At 40.2% G+C, this 27343-nt stretch overlaps 1 protein-coding gene across 6 annotated transcripts in view; it reads right to left on the reverse strand.

The window, feature by feature from the left end:
- LOC139748579 (uncharacterized) overlaps positions 1–27343 on the reverse strand; it is an 84249-nt gene extending 56906 nt beyond the window's left edge. Inside the window, exons 1-9 of one of the 6 annotated variants that reach the window (XM_071661622.1) lie at positions 27214–27343; positions 21774–22422; positions 21063–21212; positions 19362–19491; positions 17117–17223; positions 13415–13472; positions 12781–12981; positions 6118–6321; positions 2820–2969 (exon numbers count right to left, since the gene is read on the reverse strand). In XM_071661622.1, coding sequence (XP_071517723.1) covers positions 2820–2969; positions 6118–6321; positions 12781–12981; positions 13415–13472; positions 17117–17223; positions 19362–19491; positions 21063–21212; positions 21774–22421 — 1648 coding nt within the window. In that variant the 5' untranslated portion in view covers position 22422; positions 27214–27343. Of the gene's footprint in view, positions 1–2819; positions 2970–6117; positions 6322–12780; positions 12982–13414; positions 13473–17116; positions 17224–19361; positions 19492–21062; positions 21213–21773; positions 22423–22733; positions 22805–26997; positions 27138–27213 lie in introns of those variants that run through there. The other 5 variants (XM_071661624.1, XM_071661621.1, XM_071661627.1 and 2 more) reach the window with 5 other exon arrangements.

Here is a 27343-nt window from a genome sequence, read left to right on the forward strand (position 1 = left end):
TGGTTCACCCCAAACGCCTCACATGCCCTGATTCAATCCACTGACAGCACGTCAACCCCTGTATACCACATGACTCCAATTCACTCTATTCCTTGCCCTCCTTTCACCCTCCTGCATGTTCAGGCCCCGATCACACAAAATCTTTTTCACTCCATCTTTCCACCTCCAATTTGGTCTCCCTCTTCTCCTCGTTCCCTCCACCTCCGACACATATATCCTCTTGGTCAATCTCTCCTCACTCATTCTCTCCATGTGCCCAAACCATTTCAAAACACCCTCTTCTGCTCTTTCAACCACGCTCTTTTTATTTCCACACATCTCTCTTACCCTTACGTTACTTACTCGATCAAACCACCTCACACCACACATTGTCCTCAAACATCTCATTTCCAGCACATCCATCCTCCTGCGCACATCTCTATCCATAGCCCACGCCTCGCAACCATACAACATTGTTGGAACCACTATTCCCTCAAACATACCCATTTTTGCTTTCCGAGATAATGTTCTCGACTTCCACACATTTTTCAAGGCTCCCAAAATTTTCGCCCCCTCCCCCACCCTATGATCCACTTCCGCTTCCATGGTTCCATCCGCTGACAGATCCACTCCCAGATATCTAAAACACTTCACTTCCTCCAGTTTTTCTCCATTCAAACTCACCTCCCAATTGACTTGACCCTCACCCCTACTGTACCTAATAACCTTGCTCTTATTCACATTTACTCTCAACTTTCTTCTTCCACACACTTTACCAAACTCAGTCACCAGCTTCTGCAGTTTCTCACATGAATCAGCCACCAGCGCTGTATCATCAGCGAACAACAACTGACTCACTTCCCAAGCTCTCTCATCCCCAACAGACTTCATACTTGCCCCTCTTTCCAGGACTCTTGCATTTACCTCCCTTACAACCCCATCCATAAACAAATTAAACAACCATGGAGACATCACACACCCCTGCCGCAAACCTACATTCACTGAGAACCAATCACTTTCCTCTCTTCCTACACGTACACATGCCTTACATCCTCGATAAAAACTTTTCACTGCTTCTAACAACTTGCCTCCAACACCATATATTCTTAATACCTTCCACAGAGCATCTCTATCAACTCTATCATATGCCTTCTCCAGATCCATAAATGCTACATACAAATCCATTTGCTTTTCTAAGTATTTCTCACATACATTCTTCAAAGCAAACACCTGATCCACACATCCTCTACCACTTCTGAAACCGCACTGCTCTTCCCCAATCTGATGCTCTGTATATGCCTTCACCCTCTCAATCAATACCCTCCCATATAATTTACCAGGAATACTCAACAAACTTATACCTCTGTAATTTGAGCACTCACTCTTATCCCCTTTGCCTTTGTACAATGGCACTATGCACGCATTCCGCCAATCCTCAGGTACCTCACCATGAGTCATACATACATTAAATAACCTTACCAACCAGTCAACAATACAGTCACCCCCTTTTTTAATAAATTCCACTGCAATACCATCCAAACCTGCTGCCTTGCCGGCTTTCATCTTCCGCAAAGCTTTTACTACCTCTTCTCTGTTTACCAAATCATTTTCCCTAACCCTCTCACTTTGCACACCACCTCGACCAAAACACCCTATATCTGCCACTCTGTCATCAGACACATTCAACAAACCTTCAAAATACTCATTCCATCTCCTTCTCACATCACCGCTACTTGTTATCACCTCCCCATTTACGCCCTTCACTGAAGTTCCCATTTGCTCCCTTGTCTTACGCACCCTATTTACCTCCTTCCAGAACATCTTTTTATTCTCCCTAAAATTTACTGATAGTCTCTCACCCCAACTCTCATTTGCCCTTTTTTTCACCTCTTGCACCTTTCTCTTGACCTCCTGTCTCTTTCTTTTATACTTCTCCCACTCAATTGCATTTTTTCCCTGCAAAAATCGTCCAAATGCCTCTCTCTTCTCTTTCACTAATACTCTTACTTCTTCATCCCACCACTCACTACCCTTTCTAAATAGCCCCCCTCCCACTCTTCTCATGCCACAAGCATCTTTTGCGCAATCCATCACTGATTCCCTAAATACATCCCATTCCTCCCCCACTCCCCTTACTCCATTCAAAATATATATATATATATATATATATATATATATATATATATATATATATATATATATATATACATACATATTTCGCAAATATCTGAATACCCCATCCTGTAAGGAAGATGGAATGAGGCCATAATATCAAGAGTTGTAAGGATACAGTACATGTGAAGGGAAAGAATAAGAGATAAAGTCAGAAATACACTCCCAACAGAGGAAAAAAATGAGAGCCTTGGTGATTGGTTTCCCCTTTTGAAAAAAAAATAAATTCTGTGGTGAATTTGAGTATGACATGAAATTGTCTGCACACATAGAATAGCATGGAATAACCTTAACAATCAATATTCATTAATATGAAAAGGTTTTTTCCAGTACCCATAACACGGAAGCCATATGGAAGTACATAAAATGGTCCTCTGGTCGCCTTTTGATGAATACCAGCTATACAGCTGACTACTGAGGCGGTGTTTTCCAAAACAATCACGGCAGGAATAACAACTAAACACTCATTGCTATAAACAAGGAAGCACAAGGAGAAGTATGCATCTATGAAAAGCTGTATTCAGTTGCTTAATAAATGTAGTATGAAGAGGGAATTCTGTATGGCATACCTTGATATAAAGCCCACAAAACATGTCATATATAAGTAGAGATATAAACTATAATAGTTTTGTGTTAGTAGCTCATCAAAGTGTTCTCTGGCTACTTACCCAATATTTCAAGTTGATTGTATTCAAGCCTAAGTGTCATGAGGTTGCACCATGCTGGTGACTCAATACCAATCATGTTTGACAAGTGATTGTTTGCCAGAATGAGTGTTTCAGCATACGAAGGCCCCACGAAGGGGATTGTCTCCAGGCCTGTAGGATTAAGCTGCCTCTCAGTTATAACATTCAAAAAATAAAAAAGTAGTTTTTGAAGGATGAAAACCCTTTTCTCTCCTCAGCAGAATCCCACAAACATGAGATACATTTTCTGTCAGGACCCTTTTGAATCTCACATTTGCTGATGAGGCAGCAGCCTACACTCACCCTCTGCAAGTGACTCAATGGTATCCACAACCATTGCTAATCTTACCTCAGCCTGCCTTCGGCCAATCAGCAACTGTCATCAGGCTAACACCACTGACCTGCCTCTCACCAACCACAAAAAAGCTCATACATTTTGTTGACTGATGGTGCCATTCTATGGTGGTCACAAAAAGTAATAGAATCAAAATTCTTTAATAAAGTAGGGGAAAGCTAGGCAGGGTAATAAATCAAGAATTTTCTTAGAAGACAACACCTTAGAGAAAAAAAAATCTTTTCAACCTCTAAAACCTACATCTCTCTCCTTTATGGTCTGTCCCACAAGCATGAGAGCACTCCACAAGAAGGAAGAGGGTAAGAGATAAACATTCAAGCAAGTGATCATAGCAAAAAAAAATTCTTGGGTGAATCATAAGGAAACTGGATAATGATTATCCTAAGTGTGGAATCCCCAAAACCACAAAGGTATATCAAAAACATACAAACACTGGAGTGCTTTATGATCTGTATGTCATCACTACCCAGGTGCTCTGCCAAACTTCTCTCTATCATTCCAAATGAAAGGCTACTACTGTCCTAATTCCATTCTAAAAATAAACAAAATTTGTTTCATCCAAACCCATACATGTTTATAAAGACAGGATCTAGTCTCTAAAGAGCATGAAATTCACTAATTCTCTTCCCAGAGCCCATGTTTTCGACAAGATTTCATATAAAACACTAAGGAGATAAATGCCTGAAATAAAGGGATTATCAAATATCTAAAATTATAAGCTCCCACCTGAGCTGTTGAGAAAAAGGCAACCAGCTCCCCCAGAGGAAAACCAAAAAAAGTAAGTCTCAAACACAGCTTGATAGGAAAAAAAATAGATGTTCCTGAAGGACATTCTCAAGAGCTGTTAGCACTATGTTTGAAAATTCAAAGAAAGCACAAGTCACCTCCAAAACATCTGATTCTCCAGGAAAGACAAAGGTGTTGTACAAGGAGGGAGGTTTTACACTCACAGATCCCCACTGTTTGAACATTCTCTAATATCGTACAACTTCATAAACTTCCATATGCAGTCCACATTTACCACATCCCTTTTCAGTCTATTCCATTCACCCAGAACTCCTATGCTTCAAAAGTACTCATTTCCTACTAAATTTCATGTTATGTCTTCTGGTTGTCCTATCCCTGTATCTTTCAAAGACCTGTTCGCTGATGTTATTACATCATTCCCACTCTTCCCTCTTTCAGGTGGGTAAGCCTTCTAGCACATCTCTATAATGCGTGACTAAGCAATTTAAATACTTTTGTTATCCTCCCCTAGACCTTAACCATTTTTTTTGTGCTTCTTTAGATGCACTGACCAAAAATGAAAATATTCTAGTTCTGGCCTTAAAAAGGATAGGATCAGCATACTAAATAATTCCACAGACATATGTATGAAAGCTATTCTAATAACTGCCAGAAAAGAGTTTGTCTCCTTTACTATTTTCCTAGCGTGAAACTCTGGTGACAAGATAGGGACCACGTCAAATCCCAAGTCCCTCTCAAACACAGATTCCAGACACTTAATTCCTGATTGGTAATAATCTAAAGCCTTCTTTTAGTCTGCCCTATCCTTATTACTTTATAACTAATCAGGCTGAATTTTATCAAACATGTATTAGATGGTTGGTGTTTAAGACTGAGTTGGGAGGTTGACTGTTTAGTGCATGTCAGGTCATTACCATGTACATGTGACTTGTTAGTTTGTGATGGAGAATCTGTGAGAAGTGAATGCTGAAGTAAGGGGCAGGAGCAAACTTTTTATGAAACTCTAGGCATTCATCCCAAACACAAATAATATCAACACCAAGGCAAAACACAAACTAACAGCTCCTTGAACACTAAATGGTACGAGAATTATGCAAGAAAAAGAATACATTGATATTCTATACAGGCAATTCATTCATTCCACTTCAAACTATGCCTCACCAGCCTGGTCTTCCATCCTTTCAAAAGCAAACATATGTAATGTATGTAACACAAAACAGTACACCCAGAATGATTAATGATTGCTTAGCAACCACACACACTCGACACCTACACAATGAAAAAAAAGATCCTCTCAATACACTCCTACCTAAACATATGGTGAAAACATTCTCAGCACTCTTCTATGCCGGAGCACTAGATACCTCACAATTTGGATGTTATCCAAATTTAAGTTCATAATGGTAGTTTTGATATGATGAGACACAGACTGAGCAAGAGAAGACATAACAGATTTTAAGTAAGTGGAGGAATACAATGCTAAAGAGAAAATGCAAGCAGCATTGACATACAAGTTGTAAGTCAATCCATTTTTGTTACTGTTATGCATGACTGAAATCTAATTGTCACAGATGTAACTTGCCCATGCAAGAGTTGAGCACTCTGTTCAATAATAAAATCATGAGGATTTCACCTTCACCAGTACAACAGAGCACTAACATAGTGGCTATCCAGCCAAGCTGGGGAAATCAATTCATTTCAATCATGTGACCCTGCCTCCTCCATGGCCTACTATTTTTTTAAGTGAAAAAGTCAAATGCATGACATGTCAAGAAGGCTGGGGGCAAAGTCCATGCAGCATAAATAAACCAGTCTTTTTCTGATGGTATAAGGAATCAAGTTTACAACATTGGACGAGACTAAAAAAGTCTTGACACTAAGGATGAAACAAAAGTATCAAAAGCTTTCAATATTAAATGAATCGTTCAATGTGCTGTCATCTATGGCAGGAAAAGGTACTTAGGTGAGACTGTAACATATATTCTAATAAGAAAAATATTTCAATATTCATTATCATGTAAGAATACAAAAGAAATAACCCTTGCTACTATCGTTTCTAAAGGTTGATCCTCTAACCACTACCCTAAATCCTCTAACCACTACCCTAAGTAAAAAATATGACAACCAAAACTACCAGTTTACATGTGGAATCGTAACGTGCAACAGCATATGCCTTACCTGCATCTGTGCAATTTACGCTTTTGTTGTTTTTATTACAGTGGCACCCAAGAGGACACTCTTCCCAGCTGCAGGAGTGAAGGGCTTCCATCTCAAAGCAGTGAAGGTCAGCACCACCAACCACAAAATCTGGAGCCACATTGGTGGCATAGTTCCAAAGGTGGTACAAGGAACAATTCATACATGCCTTATGCCATGAGTTATCTGCAAAGAGCAATGTGTGGTTAGAAAGGAACACTGAACTGTACTGAAATCAGATGAAAACCTAAGGGTGCCAGGGGGTTTGTGAATGATGTACTACTTAGTATTCTAAGAGCCATCCTAACCAATATACAAGAAGGACTAGTTTGTCCTCCAAAAAGACATATAAAAAATAAAAGATTAACATCTAACTAAAAACAGTTTTAATGGGTGTGTGTCAGTCAAGGAAAAAAAATGACAATGAACAATAAAAGACAGTAAGCACTATTTTGCCACATGCAGTGGCAACAAAAAAATACTGAGACGTGACAGAAGGTACAGCACATGAAGAGAATGCCAATAGCAGTGTTAAGTAAATGTAATGCTTCACTAAAATCTATAAACTGATGAATAAATTGTTTTTCATTCAGTGAAAAATCAGCTTAAATATTCCCTCCATCTTTCACATGACACTTAACAACATGCAACTCACATGACTCTTTACTCAAACTCACAAGTTTCCTATATCAAGAGGGATATTGGAATAAGAAAACTACCCATTCATCTCCAGCAAATTGTAATTGGTGACTAAGCAGGGTGAAAGCAGGGGGATGGAATCCCTCCCATCTTCCTATTACTTTTGAAAATAAAGGTGAAAGAAAACAGACAAGTGCAGATGGTTCCCAAGAAGGTTCAGACTGATATGTCTATGTGTATGGATACAACCAGGATGAGAAAATGAGATAGATGCTAGTATGTATGGAAAAAGGAACCTGGATGTTCTGGTTCTCAGTGAAACTAAGCTTCAGGAGAAGGGGGAAGAATGGTTTGGGAATGTCCTATGGGTAAAGTCCGAGGTCAGCATGAGAGCAAAGGAGGTGGTGCTTCTGCTGAAGGAGGAGGTGTTAGAATATGATCAAGAGGGTAAGCATGTGAGTGCCAGAAGGGTATACGTGAGGGCAAAGTTGGATAACAAGAGACAGGTAACTGTCAATGATTATAAATCTGATAGCAAAACGTTAGAGGAGAAGCAAGTAAATAAGAAGCGAAGAAAGTATGTTGGCAATTTTGTGCAAAGGGTCGAGTATTAGAGGTAAGAATTTTGAATGCAAGAGTAGCAGCTGAGGGTGTTACTGGGGACATGGGCAGCTCATTGAGCTGTAAACTGAAAAAGGACTGGTATTTCAGAATAGGGGTAATTGGTTTAAAAAAAGGTGCATACAGAAGTATACACGGGTATGGAGAGTTTAGGGTGAATGAGCATTTCTGGATTATGTACCAACCAACAGGTATGTAGAAGAAACAATGCTGATTGTGAATATGCCAAAAGGGGCAGCTGGAGGGACATCCATTCACTTTTTGGTAAGGTGAGGGTGAAAGTTTATCGAGGCTTTATGAAACAAGGAAATGATAAGACTGGGAAGAAGGGTGGTGAAAATGAGTTTAAAAAAAGAAGATGGTGTGAGGATATACTATGAGAGACTGGGTGAGGAAAGGCATGTGGTGAGAGTAAACAAATCAAGGGGAGTCCATATTTAGGAAAAATCTGCTTACATGAGTGGGTGAAGTGTGTCACACACGGAAAATGGAAAGTGGGTATATGAAAATGGGTAGTGTGAGGAGGGATGAGGAAGTTATGCTAAATATAGACAAAACAAGTTATTATGCTGATGAAAGAACAGAGGAGGAATATGGGCATTACATACAGGAAGGAGCACAAATGACAGAAGAGGAGGAACATGGGCATTACCTACAGGAAGGAGCACAAATGACAGAAAGATGTACAAGAGAAAGTGGCAAGAGGTCATGAGAAAGATGCAGAGGAAGAAGAGAAGGGAGATGACAGATGGTGTGATATCATATTAGCAATCTTCAAGTAGAATATGTAAATGTTTTGGATGGAGGTGAATAGTGTGAGAACAAAAAGACAAATGGGAGCATCTGTGAGATAAGCAGATGGGGAAGTGGTAACAGACAAAGAGGTAAAAAAAGGTTGAAATGTGCATTATGAAGGACGAAGGACTATTGAGAGAGAGAGAGAGAGAGAGAGAGAGAGAGAGAGAGAAATGGAATTGAAAGGATGGTGAGAAAATGGTTTAAAGTGCTCAGGGTTTGAACCTGTAGAAGGGTGTAAGGCATGCACTGGACAGATTGAACTGAAGTGGTATACAAGGGTAGATGCGTTGTCAATGGACTAAACCAGAGCATATAAGGCAGTCAGGGAAAACCATGCAAAGGTCTGTTACAAGCATCTGCAAACATTTCTGCCTCTGCCTACCTATTCAGTACCTTCTATCAAATTTACTAATGAAGTGGAAAATGTTACAATTTTTAGATTGCATGATCCATAGAGTTGGAAACGTTTAAGTATAGCATATATTGAAAACCCACCACTGTTTGTTCTTATATTCATCATTACTCAGCCCACCACAATCTAAATAAACAATCATTACTCCAGTCGATGGTCCTAAAGAAATTACACATGTGCAATCCTGAATTTATCGATGAAAAGCTTTAGAAGATATATTCTCCTGGATTCAAGTTAAAGTATCCTGGATCTTTTATTAGAAAATTTCTTTAGTTGAAAAAGAAATATTTTTATACACTTAATCTTAATCTCCCCTTGATACCAAGAATCTTCTAGTTCACCCATTTGGTGATAATTTTACTTTAGTTTCCAACGTACTCAAATCTTTTAAAGTGAATATACCTTCAGCAATAACAATACTATAAGGAATTTTTTTTTTTTTTTTTTTTATACTTTGTCGCTGTCTCCCGCGTTTGCGAGGTAGCGCAAGGAAACAGACGAAAGAAATGGCCCAACCCTCCCCATACACATGTACATACACACGTCCACACATGCAAATATACATACCTACACAGCTTTCCATGGTTTACCCCGGACGCTTCACATGCCTTGATTCAATCCACTGACAGCACGTCAACCCCTGTATACCACATCGCTCCAATTCACTCTATTCCTTGCCCTCCTTTCACCCTCCTGCATGTTCAGGCCCCGATCACACAAAATCCTTTTCACTCCATCTTTCCACCTCCAATTTGGTCTCCCTCTTCTCCTCGTTCCCTCCACCTCCGACACATATATCCTCTTGGTCAATCTTTCCTCACTCATTCTCTCCATGTGCCCAAACCATTTCAAAACACCCTCTTCTGCTCTCTCAACCACGCTCTTTTTATTTCCACACATCTCTCTTACCCTTACGTTACTTACTCGATCAAACCACCTCACACCACACATTGTCCTCAAACATCTCATTTCCAGCACATCCATCCTCCTGCGCACAACTCTATCCATAGCCCACGCCTTGCAACCATACAACATTGTTGGAACTACTATTCCTTCAAACATACCCATTTTTGCTTTCCGGGATAATGTTCTTGACTTCCACACATTTTTCAAGGCTCCCAAAATTTTCGCCCCCTCCCCCACCCTATGATCCACTTCCGCTTCCATGGTTCCATCCGCTGACAGATCCACTCCCAGATATCTAAAACACTTCACTTCCTCCAGTTTTTCTCCATTCAAACTCACCTCCCAATTGACTTGACCCTCAACCCTACTGTACCTAATAACCTTGCTCTTATTCACATTTACTCTTAACTTTCTTCTTCCACACACTTTACCAAACTCCGTCACCAGCTTCTGCAGTTTCTCACATGAATCCGCCACCAGCGCTGTATCATCAGCGAACAACAACTGACTCACTTCCCAAGCTCTCTCATCCCCAACAGACTTCATACTTGCCCCTCTTTCCAAGACTCTTGCATTTACCTCCCTAACAACCCCATCCATAAACAAATTAAACAACCATGGAGACATCACACACCCCTGCCGCAAACCTACATTCACTGAGAACCAATCACTTTCCTCTCTTCCTACACGTACACATGCCTTACATCCTCGATAAAAACTTTTCACTGCTTCTAACAACTTGCCTCCCACACCATATATTCTTAATACCTTCCACAGAGCATCTCTATCAACTCTATCATATGCCTTCTCCAGATCCATAAATGCTACATACAAATCCATTTGCTTTCTAAGTATTTCTCACATACATTCTTCAAAGCAAACACCTGATCCACACATCCTCTACCACTTCTGAAACCACAATGCTCTTCCCCAATCTGATGCTCTGTACATGCCTTCACCCTCTCAATCAATACCCTCCCATATAATTTACCAGGAATACTCAACAAACTTATACCTCTGTAATTTGAGCACTCACTCTTATCCCCTTTGCCTTTGTACAATGGCACTATGTACGCATTCCGCCAATCCTCAGGCACCTCACCATGAGTCATACATACATTAAATAACCTTACCAACCAGTCAACAATACAGTCACCCCCTTTTTTAATAAATTCCACTGCAATACCATCCAAACCTGCTGCCTTGCCGGCTTTCATCTTCCGCAAAGCTTTTACTACCTCTTCTCTGTTTACCAAATCATTTTCCCTAACCCTCTCACTTTGCACACCACCTCGACCCAAACACCCTATATCTGCCACTCTGTCATCAGACACATTCAACAAACCTTCAAAATACTCATTCCATCTCCTTCTCACATCACCACTACTTGTTATCACCTCCCCATTTACGCCCTTCACTGAAGTTCCCATTTGCTCCCTTGTCTTACGCACCCTATTTACCTCCTTCCAGAACATCTTTTTATTCTCCCTAAAATTTACTGATAGTCTCTCACCCCAACAGAATATCTTGTAAAAGCCATAATCTATCTCATACTGGGCAGACTGGTAAGGATCTCTATGTCAAACTTTTTCTTTTTTTTTTTTCTTTTTTTTATTATAGTTTGTCGCTGTCTCCCGCGTTTGTCAAACTTAAGTGACATAAATATTGTATAAGAACAGGACAATATTCAAATGCTTTGCTTAATCATGTTACAGAGTACGACTACTGCAATGATTGGAACCGTTAATTCAGTTATAAGCTGTAACATCTTGATGAAGAAAAATATCAATGAATCTTCTCTTATTAAGTACACAAAGAACTGTAACATGAATATCTGCGAAGGTCTACATAAACTGGACAGCTTTATTAAAAAAATTTATCAAAAGGTTTCCTGTCCTGTCAACACAATAAAATCTTATAACACGCACATTACCAGACCTGAAAACCACAAACACTTGTGAAAGCACTGATGAAAATGATTTACACTTCATATTTTCCATTTCCTTATGGTTTTAACTGTTTTCCTGGCACTATCTCACTGAAGGAGGGGGTAGCAATGCTGTTTCCTATGGAGAAAGGTAGTGCCAGGAATGGATGAAGGCAAGCATGTGTATATGTCTGTTTATGTATGTGTATATGTTGATATGTATATGTATGGGAGTTTATGTATATATTTTTTTTCATACATATTCGCCATTTCCTACATTAGTGAGGTAGAGTTAAGAACAGGACTGAGCCTTTGAGGGAATATCTTCACTTGGCCCCCTTCTCTGTTCGCAGGAAACGGCAATCAAGTATAATAAAATAAATAATATATATACAGTTGCTGGGGATATGGGAGAAATAATACTTCCTACGTATTCTCTTCATGTTGTAGAAAATGACTAAAAGGGGGGGAGGGAGCGGGGAGCTGGAAATCTGCCGCCCCTGTTTATAATTTTCCAAGAGGGAACAGGGAAAGGGGCGAAGTGAAGACATTCCCTCTAAGGCAAATTGGAGGTGGAAGGATGGAGTGAAAAAGATTTTGAGAGATCGAGGCCTAATCATTCAGGAGGGTGAGATACATGTGAGTGAAATGGAACTATGTGGTATACTGGGGCCGATGTGCTGTCAATGGACTGAACCAGGGCATGTGAAACATCTGGGGGTAAACCATGGAAAGGTCTCTGGGGCCTGGATGTGGATAGGGAGCTGTGGTTTAGGTGCATTACACATGATAGCTAGAGACTGAGTGTGAACAAATGTGGCCTTTTTTGTCTGTTGTCCTGGCGCTACCTCACGATGCTGTTTCCTGTGGGGTGGGGTAGCACCAGGAATGGATGAAGGCAAGCATGCATGAATGTGTACATCCAGGAATGGATGAAGGCAAGCATGCATGAATGTGTACATGTGTATATATGTCTGTATATGTGTATAAGTATCTGTATGTATATGTGCATGTACAGGCGTTTATGTATATATATGAGCATATGAGTGGATAGACCATGACGTATTAAGTACCTGTGTGTGCTTGTGAGATAGGTGTGTAAATGTTGATATTGGAGTAAGCCCTAGAATGTATCCTACATTTACTATGATGAAACAGGTGTCATTTCTACTGCTTTTTCTCAATACCCATTGCCATGGAAAGGGAAGGATATTTAAGAGCTACTCTTAGTGGTAATAAATCTTTCACACAAATATTTGGTTATTTCAAATCTCATACAAAACTTTTATGACATGGAATCTATTTCCAGTGCACTGTTAACAATGTCCTATAAGAAACTTACTTGTAATTACTACATAGGTAGAAGATCTGGTGAGTACATCAATTAAGGAAGCTGGAAGTAATGTCAGCAGGTTGTGGGACACATCAAGTGACTGAAGGTTTGGTACTTGTGATGCAGTGCTGTTGGTTGATAAAGCCTCTACTCTCAACTCTTCCAGCCCACACCAAGATATGTTCAGATGGGTCAACCGATGTACAAGATCTGTGCAGCAGCAAAACAGTGTCTTCTTCAAATAGCTGATTATAAAAACCAAGGAAAATTTCAATCATTCTGCCCAGAAATAAAGAACAAACAGACAAAGAAAATGATGATGAAAGTTACTTAAATAGCCAAATAATCTCGTCTGTGTAAAGTAAATAAATTATGATGGTGAATTACATCTAATATGCATAGTCAATTTCCTCAGGCCAGTATGAATTTCATTCTCCACCTCATTTGACACCTTCTATAGCCAATGCAAGGGCATGCAATGCTCCAAGGCAGTAACCTATATGAGTTGCACTGAATGACAAAGGAATACACATACAGGGGTTAAGCCCAGGTCCAACATAATTATAAATACATCTACTCATATCTCTGATATTCTATTGTAAAGTAAGGTCAGTATCTCAGGAAAAACAAAATTGTAACATACCTTCATCCAGAGTAACTTGACAGAGGTTATTCCCAGCTATATTAAGGTACTTCAGTTCCTGATAATATACATAATATATTACTGCAATCTTAAAATATCCTCAACAAGACATAGGAACTAAAATCAATTAAAATATGATCAAGATAACATATCAGTTCCAGTAGAAACAAATACCACTTCTAGTAGCTGTCAAATTCCTATATACATACATGTAACATCAGCAGTTAACAATTCAATATTCCTTTAATGAAACAGTTACAATTTTACGAGTGAGGAGTTAGTAATTAAGTTAATACACAATAATGAATGATCAGGCAAATACATAACAGATTAAAAACTGTCTATCTACCATAAAGCTGGTTTAATTTCAAGTTAATAACAGTTTTAATAGTATCTAAATATAAAGATAATGAACTGCCTCAGTCATGTGCTAATAACATAGGTTGTTAGTTGATCATATTACATGCAAACATACTCATGTTTGCAGACTTGTTATCAATGATTCAAGGTTATCTCTTGTTATCAATGATTCAAGGTTATCTCATGTGTCTAGTTGCTTGAAACACTTCAAACAAGAGACCTGTATCTTTAGCTTATCTCAAATTTAATTCTATCAGGTTAAACATGTTTCTACTTTGAAATTTTATTACTTATCATTACCACTCTAGCCATGAGTGTTAAACATTGATTACAGTTTTGGGTGTAGACAAATATCTTTTACACACACAACTCCATTCCAGATCCTTTGCAGACAATCCAACATTCGCAGAAGTACATTATCAACCCCACTCAGCACTTATCCTATCCAAATCATTATAAATCTTGTGCAGCATATAAGAAATCTTTAAACCTATATCTGGTTGAAAAATATGTACATTGCTTTAATATAGTACCAACACTACTACTACAACTGCGACTAATTATTTCATTAATAAATCACATTTCAATATAGGGTACTCATCTGACTAGGGAGGAGCAATGTGGCAAAGGATGTGTGGACAAAGCATTTGCTCTGAAAACTTTGTGCAAGAATTTTGTCTGTGGCACTAATGGATCTGAACAGAACATATGATAAGGATAACAGAGATGCCTTGTGGAAGGTGCAGCGAGGATTTTTTTCCCATGAGAGTAAGGCATGTGTGCAGCAATGGTGCAGCCAGAAGCAGTGATAAAACAGAGTGGAAGCCTCCACTATGAGCTGGAGGTAATGGAAACACACACAAGTACCACGTAGACCAACCCCAATGTTCTACATCACAAAAAGGAAATCCTCCAACATCACCATCACTTCACTCACCATTTAAAGAGACTTCTTTTGAGGGTGACTAACAGGAAGGGGCGCCTAACTCTCAAGTCATCTCCACTCCTCCCACACTTATGCCACCCACTTATGTGGTCTAAGGTGGTTTGATCGAGTAAGTAATGAAAGGGTAAGAGAGATGTGTGATAATAAAAAGAGTGTGGTTGAGAAAGCAGAAAAGGGTGTTTTGAAGTGGTTTGGTCACATGGAGAGAATGAGTGAAGAGACAAAGAGGATAGATGTGTCAGAGGTGGAGGGAGCGAGTGGGAGACCAAATTGGAGGTGGAAAGATAGAGTGAAAAAGATTTTGAGCGATGGGGGCCTGAACATGCAGGAGGGTGAAAGGCATGCAAGGAATAGAGTGAACTGGAATGATGTGGTATACCAGGGTCGACATGCTGTCAATGGATTGAACCAGGGTATGTGAAGCATCTGGGGTAAACCATGGAAAGTTTTGTGGGGCCTGGATGAGGAAAGGGAGCTGTGGTTTCGGTGCATTATACATGACAGCTAGAGACCGAGTGTGAACGAATGTGTCCTTTACTGTCTTTTCCTAGCGCTACCTCACGCACATGTGGGGGGAGGGGGTTATTATTTCATGTGTGGCGGGTAGCGACGGGAATGAATAAGGGCAGACAGTATGAATTATGTACATGTGTATATATGTATATGTCTGTGTGTGTATTTATGTATACGTTGAGATGTATGGGTATGTACATGTGCGTGTGTGGACGTGTATGTATATACATGTGGGGGCAAGTTGTTAGAAGCAGTGAAAAGTTTTTATCAAGGATGTAAGGCATGTGTATTTGTAGGAAGAGAAGAAAGTGATTGGTTCTCAGTGAATGTTGATTTGCGGCAGGGGTGTGTGATGTCTCCATGGTTATTTAATTTGTTTATGGATGCAGTTGTTAGGGAGGTGAATGCAAGAGTTTAGGAAAAAGGGGCAAGTATGCAGTCTGTTGTGGATGAGAGAGCTTGGGAAGTGAGTCAGTTGTTGTTCACTGATGATACAGCGCTGGTGGCTGATTCGTGTGAGAAACTGCAGAGGTTGGTGACTGAGTTTGGTAAAGTGGGTGAAAGAAGAAAGCTTAGAGTAAATGTGAATAAGAGCAAGGTTAATAGGTACAGTAGGGTTGGGGTCAAGTCAATTGGGAGGTAAGTTTGAATGGAGAAAAACTGGAGGAAATGAAGTGTTTTAGATATCTGGGAGTGGATTTGGCAGTGGATGGAACCATGGAAGCAGAAGGGAATCGTAGGGTGGGGGAGGGGGCGAAAGTTCTGGGAGCGTTGAAGAATATGTGGAAGGCGAGAACATTATCTCGGAAAGCAAAAATGGCTATGTTTGAAGGAATAGTGGTTCCAACAACGTTATATGGTTGCGAGGCGTGGGCTATGGATAGAGTTGTGCGAAGGAGGGTGGATGTGCTGGAAATGAGATGTTTTAGGACAATATGTGGTGTGAGGTGGTTTGATCAAGTAAGTAATGAAAGGGTAAGGGAGATGTGTGGTAATAAAAAGAGTGTGGTTGAGAGAGCAGAAGAGGGTGTTTTGAAATGGTTTGATCACATGGAGAGAATGAGTGAGGAAAGATTGACCAAGAGGATATATGTGTCAGAGGTGGAGGGAACAAGGAGAAGTGGGAGACCAAATTGGAGGTGGAAAGATGGAGTGAAAAAGATTTTGAGTGATCAGGGCCTGAACATGCAGGAGGGTGAAAGGTGGGCAAGGAATAGAGTGAATAGGGAGCTGTGGTTTCAGTGCATTATACATGACAGCTAGAGATTGAGTGTGAATGAATGTGGCCTTTGTTGTCTTTTCCTAGCACTACCTCGTGCACATGCGGGGGGAGGGGGTTGTTATTTCATGTGTGGCGGGGTGGCGATGGGAATGAATAAAAAGCAGACAGTATGAATTATGTATATGTGTATATATGTATATGTCTGTGTGTGTATATATATGTATACGGTAAGATGTATGGGTATGTATATGTGCCTGAGGCAGTTTACCATTTTATCAACCAAACCCTAGGGGTTGATGAACTCCTGAGTTGACTATGAACCAACCGCTGCAACCAGGACTCAAACCTATGTGCTTAACCCTGGGCAGCTTGTGAATGCATTAAAGATTTTCATGGAATCTAACAAAGCCTTTCAGAGGATGCTGTCTAACTCATGAAAATATGCACTCAACCCATAAGGACAACGGATGTGAAAGTAATAGTCATTAAACTGTAAACAAAACTACAACTGATATTCCTATACATATGCATTAACTATGATGTTTGAGATACTCTTACCACAGAACTGTGAAATACCTATTTGCCTATCCACAGAAGTTTTTTTATTACATTTTAAACAGCTATAACGACATGCATCAACACCTAAAATATTTCAACTTACAAGGTTATGATGGAATTCGAGGAAGGGCAGGTCTTGCAGCCCAGTATATGAGAGATCTAGAAGTTTTAGTCTGGGCAGGTGCTTCATTAGAGGCATCAACTGTGAGCCTGAATAAAAAAAAAAATTATATATTTATTTATTCATTTATATTTGATCAGGCCCCGATCACTCAAAATCTTTTTCACTCCATCTTCCCACCTCCAATTTGGTCTCCCACTTCTCGTTCCCTCCACCTCTTACACATACATCCTCTTGGTCAATCCTTCCTCACTCATTCTCCCCATGTGACCAAACCATTTCAAAACACCCTCTTCTGCTCTCTGAACCACACTCTTTTTATTACCACACATCTCTCTTACCCTATTATTACTTGCTGGATCAAAACACCTCACACCACATATTGTCCTCAAACATCTCATTTCCAGCACATCCACCCTCCTCCGCACAACTCAATCTATAGCCCACGCCTTGCAACCATATAACATTGTTGGAACCACTATTCCTTCAAACATACCCACTTTTGCTTTCCGAGGTAATGTTCTCGACTTCCACAAATTCTTCAACGCACCCAGAACTTTCTCCCTCTCCCCCACCCTATGATTCACTTCCGCTTCCATGGTTCCATCCACTGCCAAATCCACTCCTGAACATGCAGGAGGGTGAAAGGCGTGCAAGGAATAGAGTGAATTGGAACAATGTGGTATACCGGGGTCGACATGCTGTCAATGGATTGAACCAGGGCATGTGAAGCGTCTGGGGTAAATCATGGAAAGTTCTGTGGGGCCTGGATGTGGAAAGGGAGCTGAGGTTTCAGTGTGTGTGAATGAGTGTGTGTGGTTTACCAGACTCTGCCTGCTTATGGTCAGACAAAAGTCACCTTCAACAAAGCTGTATTTCTGTCAGCTGACAAAACTGAGTACAGTCTCATCATAGAGTCCCTCGGAAAGTGGTGTTGTGGTAATTATAAACAATCAGACACAGAGGTGGTTTATCTACTTATCTATCTTACTCTATCTCTGATGCCCATTCTGTATGGAAACTCCCATCAAATGGGTGGCCATGGCAAAAGCCAACACTTATCCCTGTCTTAACATGCCTCCCTCACATGGTTGCTCTCCTGCAAACCAGTGAAACACCAGACCTGTAATGTAAGCTAAAAGAGAAGATAAAACAAGCACCTACAGAGACTTCCAGCAGGCAGATTGATAATGGCTTTGCCAAAGTCCAATCTCATGGGAACTAGCAAACCTGGTGGCAAGAGGGCCTTGGTTTAAAGAGTAAGCTCTGACCGACCTCCTGTAGGAGCAAGTTTGGTAAGCAACAGTCAGTAAAAGGAGTGTGTGTGTGTGTGTGTGCGTGTGTGTGTAAGGGGGGATAACTCTTGAATGGAAAGAAAAACAACTTATGATTAAACACAGAAAAAACACATGCCATCAACATAGACATGAAATTCTAAAACTGTTCAGGTAACTCTAGTTTCCTTCCTTTATTCTTAATGTAAAGTAAATCATTGCTGACCCAACTTATCCTAAACAACACATCTGGTGTTTAAAATTTTTCCTCATCAAATTTTCAACAATACATAATGGAAAGGAATTTCCCTCTGGGTGTATGGCCAATGAACAAACTGAAGAGAAGAAAGGAGGAACACACATAACACCAAAACAATAGCTAATAGCTTTTTGCAGCTGATGCTATAGAAACTTCATAGTGAATATCTTTTAGTTAAACTACTGCAAAATTAATAAAAAAAATACTTATTTTATGTGATGTAGATCTAGGGGATAAAAAAAATCACAAGAAGAAAAAAGAAAGCAAATTCAAGCATGACCTGAGTTGTCCTGTGAATGATAAGATGGGATCATTTGCCCTTGGCCTAACACAACCAACCAAATGGATATGCTAGGGGAGAGCCCAAGATCATTGTCATAAGATGAAGACAGCACAGTAGTGTAAACTTAAACAGAAAGAGACATTAGCCAAAGGGGGATACCAGACAGGTTCATGTGGCCTCGTGAGTGCTGGACTCTCATACCTTATGTCCCTGATGCAATCTCTCTTAAGGATAGAAAAAAGTCATGGTATCCAGTACATGTACTGGTATTGAAGCGTACAGCATATATCAATACACCAGTTAAAGTTTATGCAGTCTAACCTAAAACAACCTGCCTCTTTACCAAGTAAAATTAGAATATGACAAAAGTGAAACAACTAGAAAAGATGGATAGACATCCATAATACTGACCTAATGTAGCAACTGCTGTTCCACGTAGTAGTAGGTAAGAAAGATAGGGGAAACTCCCCATGCAGGTGAGACCTGAGGCATCAAAATCTGGATTATCACTCAGATCCAACTTTGTAAGTGGGGACAAGTTCTGCAAACACAAACATTCATGACAATTTCCAACTTGTTATGTGTTTCACAAGGATAAAATCATTGTTTGATACATGAATACTGGGAGTGAAAATAATAATCATGGGCATTTCAACACTGGAAAACAATTTCTGTTATATTCCTGTATAAGACTCTAATGTACTATCCCATCTTTTAATTTCTAGTCCTACTATACCAGAAGCAAACCCCCGCTCGAGCTATAGAGTGTGCATTAAATATCTACAATTATCATAACCTCATCAGTTCCTCAAAAGTATATATACAGCTCTAGACCAGTGGGCTATCTCTGATGTAAGTAATGTGACCTATGCCTAGCAATTCTGTAGACTGTGGCTTGGATCCAGGCCATATTCCAGATGAAATTTATAGTCCCAGTCATGCGCAGACTTCTGCCTTGGTCACTTATTTGCCCCCCACCCCCCCTCCCCCACCCCACCACCACCATAATCAAGCTCAATTATCCTTTCTATGTCAAACATGGATGTCTTTGGCTTTGTTGCGTCAATCGGTGTGGGTATGTATATATATCTATTAGAGACCAGACTGCCTTAAAGTAGAGGTAAAACTCCATTCTCCATAAATTTTGAGAGCCAATCCTACCTCCTTTTCTATGCAGTAACACTTGCTGATGGATCTAATGAAAGGAGATTGATGTTGATTGTTTTTGGATATCTCACTACCTCAACCTTCTTGAAAGAAAAGCAAGTACGATACTAAAAAGCCCTCAGAAAGATAAAAATACAAGTCTCAGTATTCTTTAAATATTTCAGGATGCCCCAGTTTTATCAATGCTAGTTTTGGGGAGAGATAAAGGCTTTTCTTCAGCAATCCCCTTGGCTTTTTTTCCCCTGAAAGATTCTCTGGCTATCCTACTATGTTTCAGTGCTTAGAGGACATAGACTCTCTCTTAAAGATGAAACCCACACTTTTCTTTTATTATTTATAAAGCAATAATTGTGAACAAAAAAGCTAAATCTGTCTCAGACTTTCTCCAAGGTAGTCTCACAGATAAAAGGATGGAGTTCCCCCCTCTTTAGCCTGAACTGCATTTCCCCAAGCCCTACTAAGTCAAATGGGATTTAGAAGAATTCAGCCTTTCTGTTGTTCAATTCATCCTCTTGCCTTCACATTATCCTGGAAAGTTTACTTAAATTCTCTTCAGATATCTGTCTTTTGTGAATCTTGTTCCTCACTGACACAGAATCTAATAAACCAGAGCTCACTTGGAAAGCCTTAGGGTATTCCTTAAAAAATGAATGATTGCAGGAATAGTAATGTCACATTCATGGATGAGCTACTGCAAGAATGAAACCTGAAATGTCAATATCATAATCAATCCCTACTTTCATCATCAACTATCAAAAATTAATTCCTAATACATCCAGTCAAACTAGGCAAGGGCAAATGATTTAAGTCCAAAGTCTTGGTGGCTATCAAGCTATAAAAAATTGGATAGCTCATCCCTTTATGTTTAGTTGTAAGTCATCCATCACAAAAAAACAAGAGAACCAGATTTGTGCTCTGTAACTCAGTTGCTGATGTCGTTCTAACCTTCTGCGGGTGTAGATCCTCACAGGAGAAGTGTGTAATATTTGAGTGCTGAAGGAAAAGATTAACCAATGCCACATCAGCTAGTGAAGCAAGACTTAGGCCACCATCCACCCGAGCTACTCGCACTGCTACATGCCCTCCTCTTGACTTCTTGAAAAAGATATTGAAAAACAATAAACTCAGACATTTACTGCATGCCTAATACAAGATGAATTATTTCTAAAAGCTGCTTCTACATTAGCTCATGGGTCACATAAGTTTTTGGGCATAGTGGTACCTGTTGTAAGAGCTGTAAGCAGTGTGTACAGATCTCTTATTTTCTGATTGAAGTGCACACGTCAAACAAAGGATGTGTCCTTACTACAAATGATGGATTAGGTGAGTGGTAATGATCAAAAGGGAGCCTACTGCTGATTTTGCATTATGCCAAGTTATCACTGAGATGGATATCAATCTTTAATTGTATATACATCATGAATACTGACTTAATTTATAGCATTGTTGACATGCTAAGTAAGTTCTCTTATGAACTCATGCATAAAACAAGGAAATAAATGGGTATCACACCAAGAGTGAAAAAAGCAACCCTCTATATGCTTATCCTGATTATCATCTTCATGCAAATGTAATTACAGTACACCTAAATTCAAGCTTGAAATAACACCTGTCACTTAAAAAGAAAAGTCTAGGAAACATATAAAGGGTTATTACCTCTGATGCAAATTTGTAGAAAGATGCAACATTTGGACAGATAAAGTTACGAATGGTGGGCTGAAAGGACGTCTCTTCAGAGCAATGCTGGACACTAGGGTCAATCATTGGACTTCCCTGCTGCACATTTTGCTCCCTGTCTATCGGTAGCTGTGGCTGTCCATCCTCAGCCACTGGTAAAGTAGCAGAATCAGCATCCATATGAAATTCTTGCCCTTCTGTAATATTGGTTTCTACCAAGGGACGAGATGAGTTCTGAAGACTTCCCAATGGATTAGTATGTAATGTGTCCAACTTTCCATTATTGATATCGGCTTCTACTACGGGAGTAGTCTGTGGTAACTCAACTCCTACGGGCTCATTAGGCTCACTGGAAAGCATCCTCCTAGAACGATGAGGCAAGAGCTCTTGAAAGGGTACTTCCACAACTGAAGATTTTACATCCACTACTTGCAATAAAACTCCTGAAATGTCTGTCACCCCTTGTTTATTTTCCATTTCAACTTCTGTCCTTGGGCAGCTATTCTCAGAGCCACTATCATCCATGATGGGATGAGTCAAGCATATATCAACTAAAACGAGTGTGGATGACAAATACCACCAATTAGCCATGATCCACAAAACACCATTAAGGAGACTATGCACCATGCTGAAACAAAAAGAAAATCAAGATGTAGATAAGATATCTATAATACACATAAAGCAAAGACCTTGAAATCATCAGCAGCGCCTGAGTGTTGTTTAATATGTTCTGGCAATGATGGAGCTAAATTTGTATGGTAAGGGGAGGGAGTTTTACACTAATGGGGCAAGCTACTGTGCGAGCTGCATGAGAATAGAGTTCTATCACTATAAAACAGCGAATATTCTATATCAGAATATTACTTATCTCAAGGTTATGTCAGAGTATCCGTAGCCTGAGCCTTGTCAAAAATGACAGGAAAATTGGTATGCACATACCTTTCAGCTAGAAAATCACAAATCACCTTAAAATCTGCATTCACAATTTTCTTCAGAGCAAGTCACTATCGACACTCTGGGTTCACTGTGTCACGAGACTGAAATTAGTTCCCTTCATCTGACATGTACTTTAGAACTGGAAGGAGGATTGGTTGGCTATTTGTAATTGCCTATTTGTACCGTAGTTGTGTTGCTTAATTTCAACGCTTAAGTTCACTGTGCTGGAATCCGTATCATACATGAAAAACTTATGAAATACAGAAATTGGATTGCTATGCATTGCTAAGAATGTTACAGTAGAAAAATCCAGCTCCGAACAAGATCCAAGTTCAGCCTTTTTCTTTTAAAGTGCACAAATTGAATTATTGGAGATGTGCACAACTTGAATGATTGGAGATGAAACCGAGTGGAATTGTATGTCATTATTTATCTAAAAACAATCCCAGTAACACTTAGACTATACACACTGTGCCGTGGAGCCCCCAGCATCACTCTACAAAGCCCTTCGTCTTCATAGTTTCATATTACGGAGCCATGATACTTTACATGGTCAAACTTCAGTTGGCACGAACAATCTCAATGCTTTTCACAACCTCACCTTTCCTTTGAAAATCCATTCATATCATAAACACAATTCACACCTTAGTGATCCATTATTCCATTATCCTTTCCAACACAGAATCATGCTTCGTACTTGGTTAGAAGGATCCACGAAACTCGAGTGCATAAATATGCATCTCAAAAAACACGTCCTGCAGCAGGCAAACCACGAGGATCTCAAATCAATCGGCACTGTACTCTCCCCTCTGCAGCCCAGCAGCATTATAATGCTTTATCAGACAATGAATTAACTCTCTAAATCAAAGCACCACCACAGGATTTCTGCCTCAACCCTTTGAACTATAACTCCATCAACAGCAGCAGCTCACACGATCTGCATTTCCATATACTTAGTAGCTTTGAAGTGTTTCCCATATTTCTGTCGCCATTCAAATAGAAAACGGATAGTTGTGATTTGTATACTAAAAATCGTATGTGACTGGAAGCAGACTTGATCTATGATTGTGCTGCCACAAAAATTCCTCCTAAACGTGTCACACTTGATCTGATCTCCACATTATGCCCATCCCCTAATCATCAAGCTGTTCTCCTTGGCTGTACTTCCCTTTAAGTACTTTTCACAGTCCTCGCCAACACTACCTTTCCAGGGGTGTCATAACAAGCCTGTTAATCCAGTAGTAACCTTCGAGCTCAAGCTGTACTAATACAGGAGGTTCCATCGCAACCCACATGGGCAACCGTTCCCTGCCATGACACCCTCAGCTCTCGTTTTCTCCATTACACAAGGGAAGATAAATAGTGCTGTATCACTTGTGCATTGGTACTCAATGCTCTTTGTCTACAGGGGCTCCTATCAAAGACCTGGTTACTTTTCGAAACGTCACTCTCACGCAACCCGGCTGAAATGAACAACCTCGATGTTTTGCGCGATTACACAGTCCTCACTTCCTTTAAAATTCCCTCTTAACAGCATAGTTATTCTTGCTGTTGCCTTCCCTCAGTTTGTGTGTAGAGACTGCCATTTAAGGACTGACTAAGACCACCTTTTTCCCCTCAGGCAGCTAAGCTGCTGAATTCTTTTTCACCTTCCTTTTTCATACAATTTCTTTTTCCATCGTAAAGAGTCAAGTCTCCAAACACCTGCAGAGCCCTGATCAAATTCTACTTCCTTTCCCTCTCAATTCCATTAAAAAGATTTTTTTTTTTTTTTTTTTTTTTTTATACTTTGTCGCTGTCTCCCGCGTCTGCGAGGTAGCGCAAGGAAACAGACGAAAGAAATGGCCCAACCCCCCCCCCCCCATACACATGTACATACACATGTCCACACACGTGTATACATACCTACACAGCTTTCCATGGTCCACCCCAGACGCCTCACATGCCTTGATTCACTCCACTGACAGCACGTCAACCCCTGTATACCACATCGCTCCAATTCACTCTATTCCTTGCCCTCCTTACACCCTCCTGCATGTTCAGGCCCCGATCACACAAAATCTTTTTCACTCCATCTTTCCACCTCCTATTTGGTCTCCCTCTTCTCCTCGTTCCCTCCACCTCCGACACATATATCCTCTTGGTCAATCTTTCCTCACTCATTCTCTCCATGTGCCCAAACCATTTCAAAACACCCTCTTCTGCTCTCTCAACCACGCTCTTTTTATTTCCACACATCTCTCTTACCCTTACGTTACTTACTCGATCAAACCACCTCACACCACACATTGTCCTCAAACATCTCATTTCCAGCACATCCATCCTCCTGCGCACAACTCTATCCATAGCCCACGCCTCGCAACCATACAACATTGTTGGAACCACTATTCCTTCAAACATACCCATTTTTGCTTTCCGAGATAATGTTCCCGACTTCCACACATTTTTCAAGGCTCCCAAAATTTTCGCCCCCTCCCCCACCCTATGATCCACTTCCGCTTCCATGGTTCCATCCGCTGACAGATCCACTCCCAGATATCTAAAACACTTCACTTCCTCCAGTTTTTCTCCATTCAAACTTACCTCCCAATTGACTTGACCCTCAACCCTACTGTACCTAATAACCTTGCTCTTATTCACATTTACTCTTAACTTTCTTCTTCCACACACTTTACCAAACTCAGTCACCAGCTTCTGCAGTTTCTCACATGAATCAGCCACCAGCGCTGTATCATCAGCGAACAACAACTGACTCACTTCCCAGGCTCTCTCATCCCCAACAGACTTCATACTTGCCCCTCTTTCCAGGACTCTTGCATTTACCTCCCTAACAACCCCATCCATAAACAAATTAAACAACCATGGAGACATCACACACCCCTGCCGCAAACCTACATTCACTGAGAACCAATCACTTTCCTCTCTTCCTACACGTACACATGCCTTACATCCTCGATAAAAACTTTTCACTGCTTCTAACAACTTGCCTCCCACACCATATGTTCTTAATACCTTCCACAGAGCATCTCTATCAACTCTATCATATGCCTTCTCCAGATCCATAAATGCTACATACAAATCCATTTGCTTTTCTAAGTATTTCTCACATACATTCTTCAAAGCAAACACCTGATCCACACATCCTCTACCACTTCTGAAACCGCACTGCTCTTCCCCAATCTGATGCTCTGTACATGCCTTCACCCTCTCAATCAATACCCTCCCATATAATTTACCAGGAATACTCAACAAACTTATACCTCTGTAATTTGAGCACTCACTCTTATCCCCTTTGCCTTTGTACAATGGCACTATGCACGCATTCCGCCAATCCTCAGGCACCTCACCATGAGTCATACATACATTAAATAACCTTACCAACCAGTCAACAATACAGTCACCCCCTTTTTTAATAAATTCCACTGCAATACCATCCAAACCTGCTGCCTTGCCGGCTTTCATCTTCCGCAAAGCTTTTACTACCTCTTCTCTGTTTACCAAATCATTTTCCCTAACCCTCTCACTTTGCACACCACCTCGACCAAAACACCCTATATCTGCCACTCTGTCATCAGACACATTCAACAAACCTTCAAAATACTCATTCCATCTCCTTCTCACATCAGATGGCCATTAATTACGCCATGATGATGCAACACCATCAGCTCTTCTAAAATGGCCATTATGCCATGATGATGCAACACCATCAGCTCTTCTAAAATGGCCATTACGCCATGATGATGCAACACCATCAGCCCTTCTAGTAGTCAAAATTCATACCCTGGTGAGGGTGACCTATACAAGTCATGCACCACTGTCCTGGTCAGTCAATTGGCTGGAGTATTGTAGTTGACAAAAATGCTCCTAGAAGTTTTTATTTTTTGTCATATGATCCCATGGGTAATCAAGTAATTAACGGATGCCACCTTTCCCGATCATAGAAAGTCAACGAAATTTTCAGAAATGCATTGTTACAACGTGTAGAGGTTGTATAAATTGTAGAATTTTAAGTTTACCATTTGTAACTCGAATCATTCTTGTTTTCGTGCAGGGGGCAGGGCAGTGAAGTTGGGGGAAATTGTGGAAGAAACACTGGAAACCAATTAATAACTACAAAACTACCATTAAGTTATAAAGCTAGAAGCCTCAATTATTTTCCCAGTGATAAGTAGAACAACAATCTCTTTTATAAACATCTACGAGTATACTAAATATAAGCACTGTAACTACAGACAAATAACTTATCAATAACTTTTTCTGTGTTCACCTTTATGTTTTTGATATGGTGGTTTCCATTCACATCAGATCCACGAAGGAAGGTTAAATCACTTCATTCGACGTCCTGGAATGATTGACGCTGTCCAACAGTTAACTGTTAGCTGCCGCTAGCATCGTCTAGCACTGACAATCTATCTAGTCTGCGTCATGGAAAAAAATGACTAGAGAATGTCTATCTGCAGAAATGTATGAAGTACAAACTCACATCTATGTAATTTGTCCGCTTGCACTGAGTGTTAGTGGGCGACTGACGGGTAGGTTTGCTCATGCAGCATCATAATTATTGCAGGATGTTGATAGATAAAGTCTTCCACCGTCATTCAAGCCAATTTAAC

The sequence above is a fragment of the Panulirus ornatus genome, chromosome 5 (genome assembly GCF_036320965.1).
Source record: "Panulirus ornatus isolate Po-2019 chromosome 5, ASM3632096v1, whole genome shotgun sequence".
Lineage (NCBI taxonomy): Eukaryota > Metazoa > Arthropoda > Malacostraca > Decapoda > Palinuridae > Panulirus > Panulirus ornatus.